This window comes from Papaver somniferum, chromosome 4 (assembly GCF_003573695.1).
Source record: "Papaver somniferum cultivar HN1 chromosome 4, ASM357369v1, whole genome shotgun sequence".
NCBI lineage: Eukaryota > Viridiplantae > Streptophyta > Magnoliopsida > Ranunculales > Papaveraceae > Papaver > Papaver somniferum.
Window position 1 is genome coordinate 59987826 of NC_039361.1, and position 22789 is coordinate 60010614.

The window sequence follows — 22789 nt, forward strand, 5'->3', positions numbered from 1 at the left end:
AAAGTATTTCGGAGTTGTCCATACAGATTGCTAGGCGAAATATTGGGTGTTGTTGTTAGACCCCCGTTTTTTCAACTTTGTTTCTTAACCGAGGTGTAAATATAAATCCTAAAAAAAATTATGATGATATTGTGTACCCTAAAATCCTCTTCACTTTTTTCCCAATAGGTGCGACATCATCTCTCTCAATTGACTCAACACGTACCCCCAACTCGTTGGAAAAAAAATTAGGCCAATTATTGTGTGAATGCGAGTGTGAGGAAAAGTAGGGGGATGAGTGTGGGGGTATCTAGCATTTTAGAAAAGTTATTATGTTTCTGTAACTTTGTATGCTAATGCCAGTTCAATTTTATCATTTTTATCCTTCTTTTTCCACTGAAACGTTGATGGTACAAGAGTTCTATTATTAGAGCATTGCTCGGTCGAACTCGCAAGTGTTGCTATCTCAAGATTGTTTGTCAAGTTTAGTTTCCAAAACTATAAGTCTTGATTTCTAGTCTACTTATACATAAGTCTCGGATTATGATAAAAAGTGTAGTTTAACTTTAGGCTTCACGGCGTTCATCGATTGAAGACGAAGAATTACTAAGGGAAGATTGTGGAACTTCATCGACAAAAGGTATGTGGAGACTTGAACTCATCTATCACTAAATAGTCTATCTACTCTATCTCCTATTCGAGACAAAAGCCGTATAGCTATATAGACTTCGATTATACACATTTGATATTTCGAGCTGAGTTTAACTCGCTTACATATTTCTCAAAATATTTTTTGGTAATCTTTCTCTTTAACCAAGTTCATCTTATAATCTTGACGAAAGTCAAAAGATGATCATGTGAAAATCGCCTGGTAACATCTTACATGATTTGTGTGAGACAGTCATTTGATGTAGACTTGAAATGTTTCGTATTGATCTATCGATCACTTGAAAATTTCTTTGAAGATAATAGTTTGTGTGAGACATCTATTATCGTCTTCTAAGATTTTTTCAATGATTGAACTGGTAGTTTAGAACAATTAACCATGATTGAATATAACACAATATGCGTACTTGTATGCTAACTGTTGCAAGTTATTCCAAGTCCGGGAACCATAGTATGCATACATGTATGCGTACTGGTTGGTTTAATGAAAGTCCGGGAACTTAGTTTCCATACCCGTTGTTGATGGTGGTTTTTATCTTAGGGTTAAAATCGTAAAACCTTAGTCAAACAGTGACGTCACACTTGAGTAACAATATTGCCACTAGCACATTTATTGAACCATTCAACATGACTGCGTAAAATTACCGGGGTACCTTTTTTATGTATATGCCATGCTCCACGGCAGACCCCTCGGTACTGATTGGCATCATCTCTACACATGGAAGCCACGCATGCTAGCCAAACATGTCAATGGCATGCCATGTCAGCCACATCTCCGCGCCAAAGGCATGCCGACCATGCCAGCCGCACCATCGTGCCAATGGAATGCCATGCCAGCCACATCTCCGCGCCAAAGGCATACCGACCATGCCAACCACATCTCTGCGCCAAAGGCATGCCGACCATGCCAGCAACACCATCGTTCCAATGGCATGCCATGCCAGCCACATCTCCGCGCCAAAGGCATGCCGACCATGCCAGACGCACCATCGTGCCAATGGCATGCCATGCCAGCCACATCTCCGCGCCAAAGGCATGCCGACCATGCCAGCCGCACCACAGTGCCAATGGCATACCATGCCAGCCACATCTTCGCGCCAAAGGCATGCCGACCATACCAACCACATCTCTGCGCCAAAGGCATGCCAACCATGCCAGCCGCACCACCGTGCCAATGGCATGCCATGCCAGCCACATCTCCGTGATAGACACATTTTTGTAACCGAATTGTCCTCAATTTTCAGTATTGTTGGTACTCGATTTTCTACTTATTATGGTGTTTTATGTGTTTGTAGGTATTTTTGGAAAATAAACATTTTTGGAAAATTCGGCTCGAAAAGTTGGTATAGGCACCCGGAGGACACATGTTATTCGGACTTTATTTTTGGATAAGGGGCGCCCCAGGGAGCCAACTGCTAATCGCACCCCATTACTGGTTAAGGGGGCTCCATCTTCTTCCTTGATTTGAAAAGAAAAATTGGCGGGAAATTTGGTTTCAACGGTAAAGGATTTATTATATTTAAGATAAGAATATCTTCTTGCCTTACAAACATGAAGTTTTTAAGAAAAAGGAAGTTATCTTGTATTAAACAAGAAAGATATCCTTATAAGATTTTATCTTGGATTTTATTCTGCGAATTAAAGAAGATATGGGTTTAGTAAAGACATATATAGAATAAAGAGAAGGAAAAATTCCTGAAGATATTTTTAATTAAAAAGAAGAAGATTTTGGAGTTATGGAAGAATATATTTGAGTGATGTGTATTTGTGTGTATAAATAGAGAGCTAGAGAGCACATTTGGGGGGAGTTTTGGGAGAGAAAAGAAAATCATTGCTTTAATAATTTTCTCACATTTTCATCATTTGTAAACCACTTTTTGAGCAATGAATAAATATTTTCAGTGTGTTTTCGACGTGATGAGCTAATTCCCAACACTGGGACGGCGGAGGAAGTCGAATTTTATACATGGGTAAAATTATTTAATTCTTTTAAGACTTTTGCGTTAATTTTAATTGAAATATGATTTGAATTAATTGGTTGTCATTTAATTTGATGAGGTATGCTTAGCTTAAATGTTTTGATACATCATGCTTAGGATTTACAACTAATCTTTTGAGAATCTACCTTGGCAAAATCAGAGTCCATGTTAATTTTATTTATTGAGCTTTAATTGTTGAGAATAAATAAATCGAACCCTATGTTATGAATTCGACAAAATCCTAGTCCCAATAACTCTATTCATCTTGTGACAATATTTTGTATATATTTTTCTTTTCTTTTAGTTTATTAATTCTTAAAATCAATCTCATCAAGTCCGAGTGAACGACAACTCTATTTACTACTACTCAGCGCCAAAGGCATGCCGACCATGCCAGCCGCACCACCGTGCCAATGGCATGCCATGACAGCCACATCTCCGTGCCAAAGGCATGACGACCATGTCAGCCGCACCACCGTGCCAATGGCATGCCATGCCAACCAAATCTCTGCGCCAAAGGCATGCCGACCATGCCAGCCGCATCATCGTGCCAATGACATTCCATGCCAGCCACATCTCCACGCCAAAGGCATGCCGACCATGCCAGCCGCACCACAGTTTCAATGGAATACCATGCCAGCCACATCTTCGCGCCAAGGCATTCCAACCATGCCAGCCGCACCATAGTGCCAATGGCATACCATGTCAGCCACATCTCCGCGCCAAAACCATGCCGGCCCCACCACATGTCGCTGGCCGCCAAACGAAGGGTTGCAACAATCAACGACTACCATTCCATCTGAGATGCAAATCTCAGCCGTCCAAGTTCGCCACCTAACGCATGGAAACTTCCAGCCCAAGGCCAAACATCACGGTTTTACCAAAACCCTAATTTTGGCTGCGCCTAAAATATGCCAAAGCCATGCCGGCCCTACCACGTGTCGTTGGATGCCAAACAAAGAGTTGCAACAATCAACGGCTACCCTTCCATCGGAGATGTAGATCTCAGCCGTCCAAGTTCGCCACCTAATGCATGGAAACTTCCGGCACAAGGCCAAACATCATGGTTTTTCCAAAACCCTAATTTTGGCCTCATGCCGTCCCTACCACATGCCGCTGGCTTCCAAACGAAGGGTTGCAACAATCAACGGCTACCCTTCCATCTGAGATGCAGATCTCAGCCGTCCAAGTTCGCCACCTAACGCATGGCAACTTCCGGCCCAAGGCCAAACATCACGTTTTTTCCAAAACCCTAATTTTGGCCGCGCCTAAAAGATGCCAAAGCCATGCCGGCTCTACCACATGCCGCTAGATGCCAAAAGAAGGGTTGCAACAATCAACGACCACCTTTCCTCCTGAGATGTGAATCTCATCCGTACAAACTTTCCACCAAACGATTTGTGGCAATCTCTTGGCCACGACGCCAAAACCCTGATTTGGCCGTGCCAAGAGCATGCAAGCGCTGTAACTATGCCGCTGGTTTCCAAACGAAAGTTTGAAACAATCTACGGCTACCCTTCCTACTGATATGCATATCTCATCCGTACAAACCTGCCACCAAACGACTCGTGGCAATGTCCTGGCTGCGATGCTAACTCTTGGTCACGACACCTACCTGGCCACGATGTTTATTCTTTGGTCACGACACCAACTTGGTTACAAACGCCAAATCCTTTGGGCACGCCACACGTAGCAAGATGGTACACGTTTTCCACGAAAACACTCGAGACATCAAGACATGTCACAAACTGGGGGATGCTCATCAGGGTATTGGTCTGGCGGTTTACAGCATGTAGCGTGTAATACGCCCGTTACAAGAAAGTGTAATAAGAGTAAGGCGGTTAGTAATGACAGGAAATAATGGTGAAACGTATCCTTCATTATGGAAACATCAATTCCAGGTGTTACCCGTTGCCATTCTCTTCCATTACTCAACCGTTTCCACTTCTTACGAGGCCAGGTTACGTTTTGTTGCGACTTGTATAAATAGGTCTCACCTATTTCCACCAAACAACAAGTTTTGGTCAGGAAAATACAACACTCAAAAATCACTTGTTAGCTTTCCCATATGTTAGCTTTCCACTTTTTGATACAAGTCGTCAAACAACTACTCTTCCAGAATCAACTATTCTGGTCTCAACACTCTCTTCGCTTCCCTCTCTAAGACCAACCATTCTCCTTCACTTTGTGACCGAAGAAAGTCTAGAACGGACAGTTCTTGGTTTACGCCGGATTTGTACAGATTGATCTCTCGAATCAAAGTACTCCCTTGCAGTACATTGTTTAGGGTTTAGACTCGTTTCTCACCCACACACTCGAAATTACCGAAATTAGCAGAAATTTTTTTCACCCTCAAATAATTGGCGACCATAGTGGGAGATTAATCTCTCGGTTACAATATTAATTTCCAATTCCCGATTTCTTCAACCCAGATTCTAAGATGGTGAAAGCAAACGATCCGCTCGGGGATCAATGGCTCAGTCACCAAACGGCTCAGTTACCAGTTATCACATGACAAGGGGTGACTGGGGACTTCTAAGATGGTGAAAGCAAACGATCAGCTCGGGGATCAATGGCTCAGTTACCAGTTATCACACGACAAGGGGTGACTGGGGATTCTAAGATGGTGAAAGCAAACGATCCGCTCGGGTATCAATGGCTCAATCACCAAACGGCTCAGTTACCATTTATCACACGACAAGGAGTGACTGGGAACTTCTCGCGGTCAGGAAGGCGTCGCCCATAAAACTATGGCGGACATGCCTATGGATAGGGTTTGCACCAACAACAAAAGAGCAAATAGAAAGAAGAAACACGGAGATACGTACCTGGAATATGTCCGCCTGCTTTATTGCTACCACTCTGCTGCTAGCACCAAGACATAGAAACGAATCCAATAATACGAGCGGTAACAGCTTGCGTCCTTCCAACGCCGGCATCTTGCATCTTTTCCAACGGTAACAGCTTGCGCCTTTCCAGCGCCGTCAACTTGCATCTTTTCCAGCGCTAACATCTTGCGTCCTTCCAGCGCCGACAACTTGCATCTTTTCCAACGGTAACAGCTTGCGTCCTTCCAGCGCCGGCAGCTTGCATCTTTTCCAGCACTAACAGCGTACATCTTTCCACCGCCAGCAACTTGCACCCTTCCGGCGCAACTTCTCCGCCCATAGCCGATTGCACCAACAACTCCGTGTCCCAAGCCGAGCCAATATGATGTCGGCTCACCAAGCCAAGATGGCGCACGCCGAGCCAATGCTAGCGTCTCCATTTCAAAACCAACACCAGCGGCTCCATGTCAAGCCGACGCCAACAGCTCGTTTCCTAGCCAGAAGCGCCATGGGCCATTCCTTAGCCGTCCGGGGCAGCGTCATCCCCCTTTCTATAGCCAGCCAGAGCACCGTCTCACGGAACAAGTTGCAGTGCCACCGCTACCGATCAGTAGCCAAAGTTGCAGCGCTGACGCCAACATTCAATGGCCAAACCAAATTTATGCAAGCCGCGAATGCAAGGATCACATATTCTTCATGCCTCCTAACAAAGTGATATTAATACGCCACCTGTCAACACCAGCGACGCAGAAAATATCCCTTCAGGCTACACCTCTGATCACCAGAGACAGAGCCGCTTCCGCCACCCCCAACGTTTCTTCAAGTGTGACAGCTCCAACCGCCACCAGAGCCGCTGCTACTCCACCATCAGGACGAGATATTGGAGGAGCCAGAAGAAGCCGACCTCCTTTTACCGATGTTGATTTGATGGAAAGATGAAAGGATCTCGTAAGGCTCATACATACATGGCTACAACTCATAAAGAGATACCTATTTTCCTCAAGAAACTAACGGAGCGTCCACCATAAGAGTCACGTCAACCTCAGATGGAGATGGCAAGGAATACTGTTAACATCCGGTGCAGTCACTTCAGCAGGACGTGCGTTTATAGACGAAGAGGCTCGCGTTTCTCTTGAACGCCAAGTATAAGGGAGTCATCAATCCAATTTCATCACACATGAAGATCAGGAACGACTTCTCCAAAATCGAGGCAAAGAAAATCAACAACTCTCCTGAGTTCACAAAGACTCTCTTCCTGTCAGGAGCTGCATGATTTCCGGGGACTTCGCCCACAAAATCGTGTTGTCTATGATGAAACATTTATATGAGATTCTACATTTCCCCAAGGCGCAACGTCAAGACACATTTACATCCCTCAACCGCACTGCATCAGGAAAGCTGTAGTTTCCGGGAAGAAAAGTCGTTCTCAAACCCCAACCTCTCCTGGAAAGCACGATTGATAGATGGAACTGGGGACTCCTAACCACTGTTCGCTTGAAGGGTGTCCAGTTTGACAGCACGCTGATTGACGCAGCCGCTCCGCTTCAACATCCTCCAGCAGTGGCTCCGCTTCAACGTTCGCTCCAGCAGCCGCTCCGCTTCAGTGTTCTCTCCATAAGCTGCTCCAGTATCCAAAGCCGAAGCTTCAGCGTTTGGCTATTTAAGTTTCAACGTCCTCTCCAAGAGCCAAAGCCGTTTCAACGCCGCTCCCTCCTGCCAAGGATCGTACCGTGGCCTCCACTCCTTCCTGCAAAGGAGCGTGCCACCACACTCCCCATGTCAAGGATCATGATCGCAGCCAGCCAATCTTCGTAGTCATGGATACCTTTTGTAACATTCCGCCAAAACTTGTGGTCATGGACAATTTGCTCGCTTAAACATCTAGCCAATCCTTTTACTTCCATGGATGCCCATACAATTCCAGCCAGCGTACTTTGTTCCCACGACAATGTAGTCTCTTCTGATTACATTTGCTACCAAGAACTGTTGCCGCTCATTTGTTGATACCAGCCAGAGCTTCACCGCAGTAGCAATCACTACAAAGGTAACCCGTACTCCTCCATATTTTAGTTTCATGTGGAAGAAGTAACAAAATCACCAGTACGAACGCACGATAGTGATGTCTTTATCATGGTCAACCCACTGACCATACAATATGGAAACATGTAAACCATACTTGGGGACTGAGGATCTACACGGAATCCCTTCACTGTCAAAGCTCAGAAGACACAGTCAACCAAAGGACATAGCCACAACAAGGTCATCTACTCTTCAAGGGTGTAGCGCAAGAATATCATTATCTCTCTATCTAGAAGATGCCTTCGATATTTTACGAGGCCGCGGTGGATCCCAAGCCTGCTCATAGGAAAACAACTTCAGAAACTAAAGAAAAATGCGACTGGGGACTGCTCATCGCAGTCCATCCGACGACCATCAAAGACTCATGAGATAACTCCAGAGACGCGGCTGAAACATTTTCTTGAAGAAACAGAGGGATCCACGATAAAAAACATAACTCTCTCATTTCTACCTCTTCGCTATCCAGAATATTTCGTCCATGTGATATCCTGAGCATCCCAACGTCACATCCAGAAGAGTACAATAAGATTGTATCAAATCCCGTGGACATGGATTCAAGGCGATGCAATGAAAGTAGGCTACACATGGGGACTACCAGCATGGGAAGCTTTCACTCCCCTCAACCTGGTTATTTCTGATTTCAACATCATCACTGCCGAAGTTTTACGAGCCGGGGAATTTCTCAACATGAAGTCGTATATGTGCATCGAAGACTCCAATAGAACGCCACAAAGATACATTCATATATTCGGCCATGCCATCGGATCTAATAGAAATATAACTGGGGACTGCTCACCGCATCCCATTCCATGCGATAGTCCAAGATTCAGAAGCTGGTTCGAAGGATGTCTCTTGAAACAAAGTCCTTGAAGACTTGACAGCAGCACATCGAATGGTTTAAGAAACACGGAGATACGTATACTAGTAATGTTCTCAAAAAAAAAAGGTTAAAGAACTCACATCCTTAAAATCTTAGTTAAGAACAATTATTGTTTATGAACTATTTTATATCAAGTTGATCATTTAGAAATTTCTCGACTAATGATATTTATTATCTATGGCGATTGGGAATATTTCGAATGGTTTAAAGAGATTTTTCAGAAATTCTGGATACATGGTAGGTACGCATACCTAGTACGCGTACCATAATGATATGAGTTTCAGAATAGAGTGGGTACACATACCCAATATACGTACCAAAAGGTTCTGAGCTCGTGAATGGGAGGAAGGTGTATACATATATACAGTGCATGTACCCCTGTGATTTGAGTTCGTGAATGGATAAGGGTACACATACCATGTACGCGTACCCCAATAACCTGATCGTTGTCATTTCTACAACTCTTATAAACATTTCTATGACAAAATTGTTTACTAAATCTGTTAGAGCATTGCTCGGTTGAACCCACCAAGCATTGGTATGTCAATATTGGTTGTCATATTTTAGTATCAAAACTCAATTAGAGACTCTTGATTGAATATAGTAGAGTCAGCTTCATTTAGGTTAGACTAGAAAGTCTAGGAAATGTCGAGACATACAAGTATTACCTTGAATATCGTGGAGACGTATCAACTACAATGAAGACATCATCCTTCCACTTGAGGTATTATGATAATGACTTGACTTGTTTCCATTCCCGTCGTTGCTTTCAAGTCGTTTAAGATTGAACACATAACATGCAAGGTTATATCTAATACTCTAGTATTAGACTTGGTCATTTTATTATGATAAAAGTGTCAAGAATGAACATTTGATTACGAAGTATAACGTTTTTCTTTTGAACTTCGTAAACGTGACATCGACATAATGTATATAAATCGCTACTTAATTGTGTATTGTATATAAGTGTGATTTCATCCTAGGAAATTATGTTTGATTAGATTTGTTTAAAGAAAGTACATATACGAAACTTGTTTCGTAGTCAAAAGGAAATCAATAGGCGTTTTGGTCCAGTTTTCATTGACGATCTACTGGATGACCAATTTGAACCTAGGTAAGAAATTTGGAACCGATATTTACTTATGTTGAGAATTATGATGGAACCGATCTTTACCTATTTGTGATACATGGTGGAACCGATTTTAACTATTGTTGAGAGTCTTGGTAGAACCGATCCTTACCTATATTGGGATACTTGGAAGAACTGATCTTAGCTATTGTTCGGAGTCATGGTAGAACCTATCCCTACCTATATTTGGAGACTTGGTAGAACCGATCTTAACCTATGTTATGAGTCACGGTAGAACAGATCCCAAGAGCAATACCGACCCATCATATTCACAGATTACTTTACGATTTTGTGTGAGTTTGGAATTAAGGTTTACTAAATATGAGCGACATAATTTGGACATGAATATAATTATGATCTTTTATTGTCCAAAGATATTCCTTGATACTCAACGTGATCCCAATACAAAATATTGAGAATCTTTGAATTAAGATTTTCGATTATATGCTTTTGATTTTCCAGCAAATCAAAGCATATCTCTTGGAAAGTTATATTAGTTAAGTGCTAAACTAATATTAGATATTTTCTAGTGAGATATTTCAGAATTACATGTTGGATATTAGTTGGAAATAGGATGACCGAAATTAGATACTTATTGCATATCTTGAGAATATTTTTGGTTTTGGAATTTCCTTGTTTTCCAAACAACCTTGGTCTATAAATAATTGAGTTTTCATTTCTTTCAAACTATCCTAAGATCCAGGAAAACTTCATTTGTGTTGTTTCTGGTGGAGCCATCTATCCGGAGAGGAAAGTACCTTAATTAGGCGAAATTTCTTACGACCGCTCCTTTAAAGAATTTTGTGGGATTAAAAATCTCTACGAGTACCGTTGATGGGAAACTAGATAATTACATTTTTATTTTAGTTTTTAATTATTGATTTGATTGACTAATAGTTGTTGAAACTTTGACTGCACCTAGTTTGATTATTCTTGAGAGCCTTCTCTTTTGACATAAGGATCATTCAGACTAGATCAAAGTATTGACAGGATCTTTAGAACTATTATTAGATCCAAATACAACTTGTGACCATCCATTTTTAACAGACTTTGTTTTGTGTGTGATCGATCATAAGTGGATTCAAGTTTGTGGTGGGCATGCACATAAGAAAGCAATTGAAGATTTGAAGAGAAAATGATTTTTCTTATTGGTTTTTGTATCTCGTGATTTGTGCACACATCTTGATCAGCTGGGATCCGGTTTATCTTTGATAGATTTGATCATGTAGTCATTTAGATCGACGACCATCATTTGGTGGTATTCTTTAATATCCGAATCCGATAGTTGCGAATCCGAATCTAAGTTACTAATTTGGATTGATCTTACCCAACAAATGAGTTTACTAGTTTAAACAGAAGAGCCTTTGTCAAAACTCAAAGAATCTTTTTCTAAAAAATTATTGGAGTAGTTTCCAAACATCTTTGTTCCTTTACTGTGTGGAAGACGATCAAAAGGATTTAAGTGCTTAAGACTTTATATCGGTAAGCAACTCAAGATAGTGATTTCTTGTCTTACAATTCACGTGTGTGACCAGACAGTCATAGACGCAGAGATACTGAGGGAACTAAGTAATTAGGGGTAGGTTACTTGGTTTCAACTATATGAAGTTGGATTTGTTCTCTGTATAGCGTCTTAATCCTTAGAGTATTCAAAACTGGACTAGGTCTCGAGGTTTTTCTGCATTTATGGTTTCCTCGTCAACAAAATCTTGTTGTGTGATTTAATTTTACTTTTCGCAATTATAATTGTTTTATTATAATTAAAAGTAAATATACTAGTACGTTAAATCTTAATCACTTAATATTGATCCTATAGTAAATCGGCATTTGATTGTAACTATTATCAAGTGAATACCTTGCTGTTTTATTGTCTCGACTTTGTCCTAGACGATCACACTTGGTATCGGACTTATAGGTTGAAACGAAAAAGCGTGGTGTATTTGGGTACCCTCGTAATTTAAAAATCACTATGTGTTTGTGAATCATGGTTTAAGTCTTGATGTTAATGACCACGACTTATGCTTGAAAGTTTAAAAGACATATTTGACAATACGAATTATCATTATACACGGTTCCAGAACCCTGGACCATGGTGTATATTCTGCTGTGTAATTTTAAGACGGACTTCTCACGTGCTTACATGAATTCCTAATAAGAATTTCATCTAAACTGAGAAAGTGTTTACTTGGATATCAAGTTATTCTTAGCTTGAATTCAAAGCTACCTAGATCCTTGAAAGTATATAAATATAGAGACTCATGCAAGAAGATTTTCCAATCCCTAACACTTCTACGTCACAATTGCTTGCTAGATTCGTCTTCTACAAATCTAGATTTCCTCTGAGAAATATAATTAGGTTACGACTTAAATATTTTATTCATGGATTCGTGAAGCCGGGTCGAACTATCGTTTAACTAATTCGTATATCCTGATCTTGTTCTTATTGATCTTCGAGGTTCTTGTTATCTCATATCAGTAACGAGATAGATAAAAATCGCAAAATCTCTTCGTCTCATACATTGTGATTCCCCAAGATAAATATTTAACTCTTATTCAGTTTGTTTGGATTTTTATAGGGACGTGGTTAGTTATCCAGGCTTCTCAACTTACTGAGTGTAAGTGTTCCGAATTCACGAGGTTTGCTGGACTTAGTCTATTGCAAACAAATTTCCAAACATAGATCGAAAGATCAAAAGGGAAATCAAATATGCTTATCTATTAGAGGCATATTGGTATCAAAAGACTACACTTAGGTTGAAGCAACTCTTCGGATGTAAAGGGCGTCACCTAAGGAAATCAATTGCGTAGAACCTTGCAAGGTTCAAGAGACGTGAGGATCACGACTGTATCTGAGTTGCTTGGAGGGTTAATTCGGTCTCAACTACATTCCAGCCTTATGTATAATAATAGGCTAGTGTATTTAGCGTCTTAATACAATTTGGTGTTCAAATCTGGACAAGGTCTCGGGATTTTTCTGCAGGTACAATTTTCCTCGTGAATAAATTTTTTGGTTTCTTGTGTTTTCTTTTTTCGCATTATATTGTTATATATTTATAATAGGATTAGTACAAGTAGTACTTAATCAATATAGGTAGTTTAAGTCCTTACTAATTGAGATAAAAATAAAATTCTCTCTTGTTGATTTCGTATCTTGACACATATATCGCAAGTTTTATACTTGTTTGAATTAAGATCCTTACGACTAAATTGATCTTGGATATTGATTTGTGAGATCGTCCAAGAATTCTTTTACCCAATCAGGTTCATGGACTTCTTAGTCTACACATATTGATTGTGGAAGAGAAAGAGAAAAACTCTCTTTATATACTTTTCAAGGATCTTTAATTTACATCTACTTGCAATTGTATTAGGTTTTTCCTATACAGGTTACGAACAAAAAATTTAGTAGTGTACTCGGTACCCTCTCCTTTTAATGTACAAAATTAGAAACCAAAAAAATCAAGTTGGGATTTTCACTAGCAATAGTAGGAGTAGAAGTGTTAGAGACTTATTCTGTTGAACCCATCAAGCGCTGGTATGTCAAGTGTGGTTGTCAAGTTTAGTTCCAAAACTCAGAGTCGCTTGATTTGATTACTAGAGTCAACTTTGTTAGGTTAGAATAGGAACATAGAAATGTTGATACTTACACTTGTTACTCGCAAAGAACCTGAAGACGTGTCGGCAACAACGAAAACACCATCCTTCAGTTCGATGTTAGTAACTACATAATTGACTTGTTATACTTTTATCATTGGTTCTTTCAAGTCCGTATTTAATAAAAATACGACATAAGAAGTAAAAAATTTTCACAATGACTTAATACTGGTGACTTGGTTATTATATTATGATTAAAGTATTAAGGAATAATATACTAGTTTCCCTACAACTTGAGTGTATGAATTTCTGAAATATAGTTTACTATGGACTTCGAATTATCAACATTGCACTAATGTTATCTAACATTACCCATGTGGCCCAACTTTTGAGAATTGTTATGGTTTGCAAACCCGTGCGCGCTGACTTCACGAACCGTCAGAGGTTTGCAAACCTGTCAAATTCCAATATTAGTAGAAGTCGTAAACTATTATATATGATTATGTTCGACTTTCAACAACTCTTTGTATGTATGCCGAAAAATATAAAAGGGTTAGTCGGGTAATATGACTAGTTCGACTGTGAGGATGGGAGGCTAATGACAAACAGTCTTTGCCTAAACCAAGGTAATGGCCATTCAAACACTATTTCGGACGCATATGTAGATGTATGGTTGGTCTAGCGAGGGAAGCCAAAAAATGTGAGATTAAAGTTTTTTAGTTGGAGATAGTTGCAGAAGAAGAGACTCTAAGAGAGAAAGTGTGATGCAGAGAACTTGTTATATTATTATGTTTTAACTATTATATGTATTTATAATGATTGATCATTGACCTATTTATATCTCTTCAAAACCCTAATCTCTAGTCGGTGGGATAATGATAAGGATAGAGGACCAATTCCTTCACCTAAATCCCAGGAATAACTAAGGATAAATCGATAGTTGAGTCTATCTTACATAGCTGACTCATCATGATCAACTATTCTCTCTCTGTGTGGGTAGGCTGATACTCACACGATGTTGAAGACCACTAGACCATAACCCTAAATTTATCACCCCATTTGTGATGTAACCAGCCTTTGTATGTGATATGTCATATGACATGTTAGCATTCCCAGTTGAATGAGTGCCTCTATTTATAGATTTTCAAGACTGAGAGTTGCTTAGAATTCAAACTAAGATAAACTTAAGATTCAAGCAAACAGTCTATTTGTTTAGATGAAAATCTAAGCATGTGAGGAGTTTGTCTTGAAATCACATAGAAGAATATACACGGTGGTCCGGGTACGTGAACCGTGTAAAATAATAGTTTTTGGAAAATATGTTTTTCGAACTAGTAAGCAATTTGGTGTTCATTTAAACACTTCAGAATTTGATCAAGATGCACATACACAAGGTGTTTTAGTGATTAATGATGTCTTAGAAGTGCTTTAAAGAGTCATAGCAATGCTAAACAGGTTTATAAAAATAGCCTTTGAGCGTCTGCTAATATTCACAGGGACGGTTGGTGAATTCAGGGTGCTACGGTTCGTGAACCGTTCACTCGTTCCCGAACTCATATGCCTACGATTCACAAACCCAGTTCGTGAACCGTTGGCTAAACCACCAATTCAGATCACCACAGCTCGTGAATTGGGTTCGTAAACTGTTCCATTTCATAACCTTATGGTTTGCAAACTGTTTCGCCAACCTTCCTGTATTCTGAACATTAGATATATATGGTTTGTGAGATGGTTCGCCAACCTACCCCAAGTCCAAATTTCAATGGTTCTAAAAAACTCTCTTTTGATGTTTGAAACCTTCTCATTTGCCATAGATATAAATTTCATTGCTTCGGCAATTTTCAAATGATCCACAATATTAGTTCTTGAACAATAAATTATTTCAAACTAAGATTGCTAAGGACTGTCCATTGCTTAAATCATATTTCGAGATGTTTAACAAGATAAGCTTGACTCGAAAATTTCTTATTTGCAATAAATCTATTAGAAGTCATACGACATAGTCTCATATAGATAAAATGATATAGCTTGTGAGTAAATAAAATGGTTCAGTCTTCACATACCTTTGTTGATGAAGTTCTCCAAATGTTTTTGTCGATTTTTAGTCTTCGAGGGTTATTCAGTGATGTTTGATACTCAACTACCAACTTTTATACCTAGTCCGAGATTTGACTTAGTAGACTAGTAATCAGGATATAGTTTTGTTCAACTAACCTTGGCAACAAGATTGAGATAACAAAACTTATGAGTTCGACCGAGCAGTGCTCTATCAACATTAAGATAAGATTCATAGCTTCCAAAAAAAGATCATCATTTTAAACATATAGGTTGTTTGGTTGTATCTTGAAAAATAATTTTTTGACTTCTAGAGATTGAAAAACCAAAAATTAATTCGGAAACAAAACTTTAAAATGAAGTAAAAAAGATTAACTTTTGTGAAACATGTATTCTTATTTAATTCTGACTTCTGGAGAAGCAGAAGAGCACTTCTACTGTTATCGGAATATGCTTTTGAATTTAGTCATTTACATGGGAGTAGAGACGGACCTGTCAAGAGGATAACCTAGGCTATAACTTGTTCCTGATTTTCACCCAACAAAATTTTGTCAAGGTAAAAATATAAAAAATGTTTGTTTAGTTTGTTAAGATAATTTTAGTCTACGACATGCGAAATTGAAAATGAAATCTTGAGAAAATCAGAACACCTTCTCCTGCTCGTCACATTTGTCTCCCAGTTTTACTTTATAAACCGTAATTTCGATTCTCTAATCTCTTTTAATTATTATGTTTGTTCATTCTTTGTCTATTTGTTTAGTACTCTGTATGCAAATCATAGTTGCCCATTAGTTATGTGATTCATTTTAATAAAAATTGACAGCGTCCGACCGCCTTGCCAATCAGTGGCATTTCATCCCCTGCCAAAGGGAAAATCCTGGGTCTGTACCTGGATGGAAAGAAGTGAGTATGATACTATGACCTATGGACGAGTGGGGTTTGTAGCAGATTTAATTCAAAATGAAACCTATTTTCAAGGTATACTTAAATGTTTCGAGACATACATTTACCTAAGTTCGGCTGAAAAGTTATCAGCCGAACCTCCGAGTTATCAGCTAAATCTAGGCAAAATTTCAAACAACGTAGGTTGGGCTCATAATTTGAATATGCTTGAAAACAGGTCTCTTCAAAATCCTCCCATCCCATGACAACCACCCATCAGACGTTGTGGTGGGACCCAACGTCCGACTAATCAAAACTACTTTATTTCAAAATCTCCCCCGCTCCGAGAGATTTTCGAGCGGGAAAATCACCCCGAAATTTTGGTATCAAACTATTGCATTTTTTTCCCTCTCTAAATCTAAATCTCTCCCTCTGGTTCTTTCGACCTCTTCATCTCCATTGCAGCCATGTCGAGAAAAAAACATTTCGCTAGAAGGAGCGGAGGTGTCCCCGGTAACATCTCTTTCTCTAATGCTTGATTTATTGGTTTGAACAAATTTTCAGAAACCCTAATTTTCATATTCCATATTCCAGGTCAACAACCACCTAGTTCAAGTTCTCAGGTACCCTGTCTGTCTTTATCTCTCCTGAAGATCCAAGTGCCGTTTTATTTATTTATGTAGAATTTTGGTTGATGTTGTTGCTGTTGCAGCCGCAGGCGGCTCAGAGGAAGCCGTATAGACATAAGCCAGGAACAGTGGCACTTAAAGAGATACGGAAATTTCAGAAGAGTTTTGATCTTTTATTGCCAAGAGCCCCTTTTATTAGAATTGTAGGTCTATTTTCGATTTCTTGGGTCTAAATTTCGATTTTACTCAAATGCTTCCAAAAGTGTTTGCATAAATGCTTCAATGAAATAAATAAATGATTTACTGTGAGTAGAATCTGACGTAGGATATGTGTTTTACTTGTTGAATTTACTGGGTTTGTTAGTATTTTGTGTTTTGGGTTGATTTTTTTTTTTTTTAGGCATATGTTTTGGGTTGATGTTAAATGTACTATTATATATTTGTCTTAGGTGAAAGAGATCACCAACAATTTTAGCAAAGATGTTGATCGTTGGCAAGCAGAAGCTTTAACCGCACTTCAGGAGGTATTTTATTTTTAAACTATGCAAGTTATTCAATTATGGTGTATGTGCACACTCATGTATCTTTCTTTACTGTGGAGCTGTCAATTGTAATATAGATTTTATCTCTAGTTGATTTGAAAGGATTTGTTTGTCTTAGAAGTGCTCATGAGAAACTACAATTACCTAAACAATTGTGCTCCAACTGTTTTGCTGAAAGTTTAAACGACGGGGACCAGACTAGTAGAGATGATTTAGATTGAGGAAACACTATCATTGTGCCTCAGAATTAGCTGAATGTACTCTATTTTAGACTTCAGTCAGTTCAGTTACAACAAGAGTACCTATATTCCTGAAAACTTCGACAGTATAGGCCATTTTTTTCAGACTAGTACAAGGATAAATTATACAAAAGGGAAGATAGTGATTGAAGATTCAATAGCAGCTTTGCATTCTTAACATTGATTTAAGAATGAAATTGAAGGAAGTAAGCAGGAACTCTTAAGTTTCCCTCTAATATCTTCAAGTCAAATCGGCTAATGTGGAGATCCTATTACCAAAGGTCAATCCTGCAGTTAGACTAGACAATTTATCTTTGGCCTAGAATATGTTGTCAACCAATGTTATATCATATGAACCCTCTAACTTCTCCTCAGATGCATCCCACGTATTACGTGTCTACATGTAAACTTTTCTGTGTGTTTGTGCACATTTTCTAATGTTTCATCTTGCATGTGCTTGCACGTCTTAAGTTTTTGGAAAGGGGTAGGTTATGCATATTTCAGAAGATTTTTAGCCTTGCTTCGTGAATTCTTGCCTGTATGGGCGGTTTTCTGTGCACTCCTGCGTTGTCAATATGAATCATTAATTGTATATCATGTAATGTTGTTTCCTGTAGGCAGCTGAAGCTTTTCTGATTCACCAGTTTGAAGATACTCAGCTTTGCGCGATCCATGCAAAGCGTGTGACAATCAGTAAGTTTGATTTCCAATATGGAAAATTTCGTTCCCTTTTTAGACTCTTAGTCAATCCTAATGACATGATGATCTTCATCCTCTATGTGTTTTGCTTATTCTCGCACAATTAAATGATTACAGATCTTAGGAAAGTTCAAAAATGGCACCTTTTGTTGAATACAGCACGTAATAAAACAGTCGTAATAAGTCAAATTCATAAGTTGTTGTAACCTTGCTTCACGCCTTTCTGTTATCATCCGAACAACCAAATATCTCTTTGCTTAATGCTAACAAAATAACTTAAGTGTCAACAACCTTCTATTACAAGCATTTCCAGGTTCTGCCTCTTTTTCTTAAACCAATGAACAACCTGAAAACATTTTTGAACCTTAAACTCCAGAGGAAAGAAAAATGTCTGGGTGTATGACCTCAAGTTACTCATGGTTAGCAACATTTTTCTGTCTTATAGCTAACCTCCACATTTGTAACTTCTTGTATTGGTTATAGATGCATAGATTCCTCACTTTCCATTAAATTTATCTGTGGGGGAAATATTCTGTCTACTTATGCACGGCATCCTCCAGATATCTCAACTTTCTTTAATCAGCATTATGTTTTCTATATTTGAGGCCTCCAGTAGAGCAGCTTACGGATAAGAGAATAAGGGCCTCCTTCTCCTATGGCTTGGGCACAAGCACTCTAGCTATAACCATGTTGGATCTTATTATTTTGTGTGATACTTGGAATGGACGATTGCCTAACCTAGATTTAAGGATAACCTTCGACCATGATATCCTATTCAGGAATCTAACATAATCCTACTTGTTTTGCAGATAAATTTTTTTTCCTAGTGTGTAATTATTTCTCAATACTGTTCTTGCATTTGATATTTGCTGCTTCCATTTAATGACAAAACTCTGATGTTGAACATAGCTCATTATTTGATATTTTCTTTGCTTTTGGTGCAGTGCAAAAAGATTGGCAGCTAGCAAGAAGGCTTGGTGGGAGAGGTCGGCAATGGTGAGAGAGCTGCATTAGCCCCAGTCTAACAGACTTAACACCTGTGTAGTTTTCAAGAGCTGAAATTAGTATCTATAAATAGTTTTGTCCATATATTCTAGGGGTGTAGTTTTTGGTTCACATACAACATTTTATAGATCAATTGAGTTGATGTTTTCACTTGTAAAAAACATACTAGTTTAGTTTCAACTTTCAACTTACTGCTCAGGATTCAACATTCAACCCAAAATTTTGGTTCCAACTCTTCCAAATGACTTGGACCATACATACAACCGGTATATGGATACTTGTGACCAAAATCTATTGCCTGCTTTTCATCATCTGGAAGGGATGGTCAAGTTGCAATAATTTAGGTATGAAAGTATCAATGACTCACTGAGAATCTCCGGATCATTTGCAGGGAGATGCTAAAGGAAGTGTTTTTTTTTCTTTGTTTGAAAAGTTCAAACCCACTGTCAGGGTACTAAAACACTTCATGCTTCTCAAAACAACGGCATGAACTTGCATAACCCCAAGAAGATACGAAATCGCATTTCCTATGTACTAGTATTAACAAATGAAATAACGGCTGCCAAAAAAAAAACAAAAAAATGACATAGAAGAGTTATAGTTGGATGATATCTTATAATATTTGCAAAAAGGTCAAAACAGATAAGAGCATTTGTATCCGCCCTTGATAAAAAAGAGCGCTCGGACTCGATAACGCATGAAAGTGATACGGATAGTGCATGAACTGTGTGCATCGTGAGAAAAGGGGTGGTAGTGCATGAATTAGGTCACCCCGCAATGAACCTCTTGAGTCATGAAAAGGCAATATCAACGGTCTACATCATTCTTCCTCCTGCCATAAAATCACTCCAATTAAATAAATTCAAGGGTGGAGGCAGCAACTTGAAGGCACCTTCCAAACTTCAAGTGGGTAAGTCAGACCTCGTGACGTTTATGGCTAAACACAACCCCCTCTCCCTTTCTCTGGTTGGTTATAATTCAACTCAAAATTGCAATATTTGTACCTCAAAAAAGAATATTTTATGTACACAAATCGTATCATTTGACCTCAGTGGAGTAATACAAATGTCATTCCAAAATTATTTTAATCCTCAATATTCTTAAATTTTGTTTTGTAACCACCCATGCGTATTCTCAAGGTTAGATACTTTCTGGGGGTCTATATATATTCACATTCTTATTCTATCAAAATGAGAAACTCATGGTATTGAAGAAGAACATACTTTCTCAGAGACTTTACACTCGTTGTTTCAAGAAAACATGGTAGGTTCAAAGCTATCAGGCAATTTGCGGACCACCGGAAAATCCACAACGGTTCTCATCGAGTCTTTCCAGAGGAAGACAACGGTTCTTATAGCTCTATGCATCAAGCATGTTAACCAACTATTGAAAAAAATGGAACCGAAAAGTATCAGCCCGAGTTTGGTATCGAAATCTATATCGGAATTTTTATCAACATCGCAAAAGCAGATCCAATCTACTGTTCGGGTAAAGGTAATTCCGTTTCTTCAGAAGAAAAGATTAATTGGTGACAATAAACGGTCTGCAGGGAAAGATGTTTTATGGCAAAAGAGCATAATGATGGGTGAGAAGTGTCAGCCACCTGATTTTTCTGGTGTAATTTACTACGACAGCCAAGGGCATCAGGTTGGAGAGATGCCAAGGTCACCGCGAAGTGCTCAGATGCAGAATTTTTATGATTTTCCATTTGCTGTTAATGGAAATAAGTACTTATATACTGCTGTCCTATAATCATATTTAACTGTAGTGACTGTCTTTCATGGAGAATGAAAAAAAATTCTCTAGTTCTGTGGTTTTCATTTTGGAGTTTCGTGCATGATTTTAGCTTTGAGTTGTGACAAACTAAGTGCATGTAGTTAGATAATTAGCTTCATGGAATAAAGTTTGATCAAACAATTTGATCTTTCAGCTGGCCAAGGATCTCTTCTTGGTCAATATCTATTTGTTTATTGTTACTCAGAAATCAGTCTTGTAACGGGCAAAATGACGAGCATTTAGGTGATTTATTTTAGGTACGAGAACACAACAAGTTGGCCCATTAGCTCAGTTGGTTAGAGCGTCGTGCTAATAACGCGAAGGTCGCAGGTTCGAGACCTGCATGGGCCATTTCAACATTTTTTTTTCGCAAAAATGAACAATAGCCAGCCAAATGTTCTTTTTTTTGCTCGACCAATGAACACAGCCAAGAAATCTCATCCAGTTGAAATCTCATCGATCATGACCAGATATGCCCGGAAAAATTCAAAGATTTGAGCTCAAAACCATCAACAAAAAGTTTCATTATTACTTAAAAAAGGAAAAAAAGAACAGCAGCCAAAACAGAGAGGTGCGAGTGTACTCTTTTGCAATGGAATTGGTAAAACTAAGCTCCAGGAGCAACATCTTTAACCTTACTTTGTATATACCCACCATACTCCCAAGCATAGTCTCTCATCTGAGAAGCAGTCCCCAAAATCCGATTCCTAGCATGATCAATCCGATCAGAACCAAGTGGATGTCTTCCTCTAAAATACTTATACATCCAAGGCAATCCAAATATCAATCCAGCACCAATACCACAAACCCATAGCAAACAAACAGTACAAAATAACAAAATTGCGCCAATCGGGAACCAAATTGGACTTGATATTATAATCAATGGTGCAAAAATATCATGCCTAGTACTGTACCAGTCAACGTTATTCCTGTTAAGCATAGTAATATTCCTCCTGATATTAGCAATGTCATGAATCCCATCACTTGTCCTTGTACACTCCCACTTGATGTTGTGGATGGTTGGATTCTGCTTGCTCTGGTGGGTGAGGTTTCTGAGGCAGCAGCTGTGGTGGAGGAGATATTGTTGACTCGATCACTTCGCCTTGTTTGGTGGTGGCCGGGGCTGCGGTACGCCATTGTTTCGATAAGATTTGACACTGAGAGAGAGTGAGAAGAAGATGAGATAGAGAGTGAGTGGGGTGTTGGGGAGAGCAGGTTACGATGTGTTTCGGTGCTTGACACGTCTATTATTCTTTTGGCATGCAAAGTACACGTGGTGGAGTTGATAGTATCTATACTAGACCATTCACAGAAGGACACGATATTGTTATCTCGACAAAGTTGCAGGCTCACTATTGCTTTTGGAGATTGGGACATTAAAGGCAATGGGTGGTGGTAGCCTAGTCAGCATAATTCTGCCCTTCATATATACGCTAGCATTTTCCAACGAATTTGCAAGTCATTCGTGATTGTCAAGGATCGGTGAAAGACCTCATGCTATGTTAAATTGTTTTCCTATCAACAGGGTTGAAGTGGACGTCAATTCTTTTTTTTTTTACTTTCACAATAAAACTTCATCAATAGGATAAGATTGTTGAATATCTGATCAATATTCAGTTAGGTTTAGATTAAATGTATATATGATTAGTTATGTAACCTGCGAGAAATAGGGGAATAGACAGTATGTTGCTGTTTTGGTTTGAAAAGGCATAAATGGTTAAATGGACATTTCAGTTTTGGACTTGAAGAGACGTGTCCATATGAAGTGATCTAAGGCATAAGAGATATGTCTCCTGGTGTAGGTTTTGAAGAGACGTTTCTATTCTGT

At 39.1% G+C, this 22789-nt stretch overlaps 2 protein-coding genes, 1 long non-coding RNA gene and 1 other non-coding gene across 5 annotated transcripts; 3 read left to right on the forward strand and 1 right to left on the reverse strand.

Annotated features, from left to right (window-relative positions):
• The first annotated feature begins 16449 nt into the window (after positions 1 to 16449).
• On the forward strand, positions 16450 to 19398 carry LOC113273920 (histone H3-like centromeric protein cnp1). Of its 2 annotated transcripts, none has more exons than XM_026523488.1 (6): positions 16450 to 16584; positions 16666 to 16694; positions 16784 to 16903; positions 17150 to 17224; positions 18099 to 18174; positions 19125 to 19398. In XM_026523488.1, exons 1-6 carry the CDS (start codon positions 16539 to 16541, stop codon positions 19178 to 19180), a joined length of 402 nt encoding a protein of 133 aa, XP_026379273.1. In that variant the 5' UTR covers positions 16450 to 16538; the 3' UTR covers positions 19181 to 19398. The 2 variants fall into 2 exon arrangements, with proteins under 2 accessions (XP_026379273.1, XP_026379274.1); XM_026523489.1 differs by having other exon boundaries at positions 16790 to 16903.
• A 1047-nt stretch (positions 19399 to 20445) lies between these two features.
• Positions 20446 to 20937, forward strand: LOC113272584. The gene has a single exon (XM_026522399.1). The coding sequence runs from the start codon at positions 20446 to 20448 to the stop codon at positions 20935 to 20937; it is 492 nt and encodes a 163-aa protein (XP_026378184.1).
• Positions 20938 to 21238: 301 nt separating this feature from the next.
• TRNAI-AAU lies at positions 21239 to 21312 on the forward strand. The gene has a single exon. It is a non-coding gene; the product is annotated as a tRNA-Ile (tRNA).
• A 142-nt stretch (positions 21313 to 21454) lies between these two features.
• LOC113273921 lies at positions 21455 to 22166 on the reverse strand. The gene is made up of 2 exons (XR_003322674.1): positions 21876 to 22166; positions 21455 to 21668 (listed from the first exon to the last, which is right to left on the reverse strand). It is a non-coding gene; the product is annotated as an uncharacterized LOC113273921 (long non-coding RNA).
• Between the last annotated feature and the right edge of the window lie 623 nt (positions 22167 to 22789).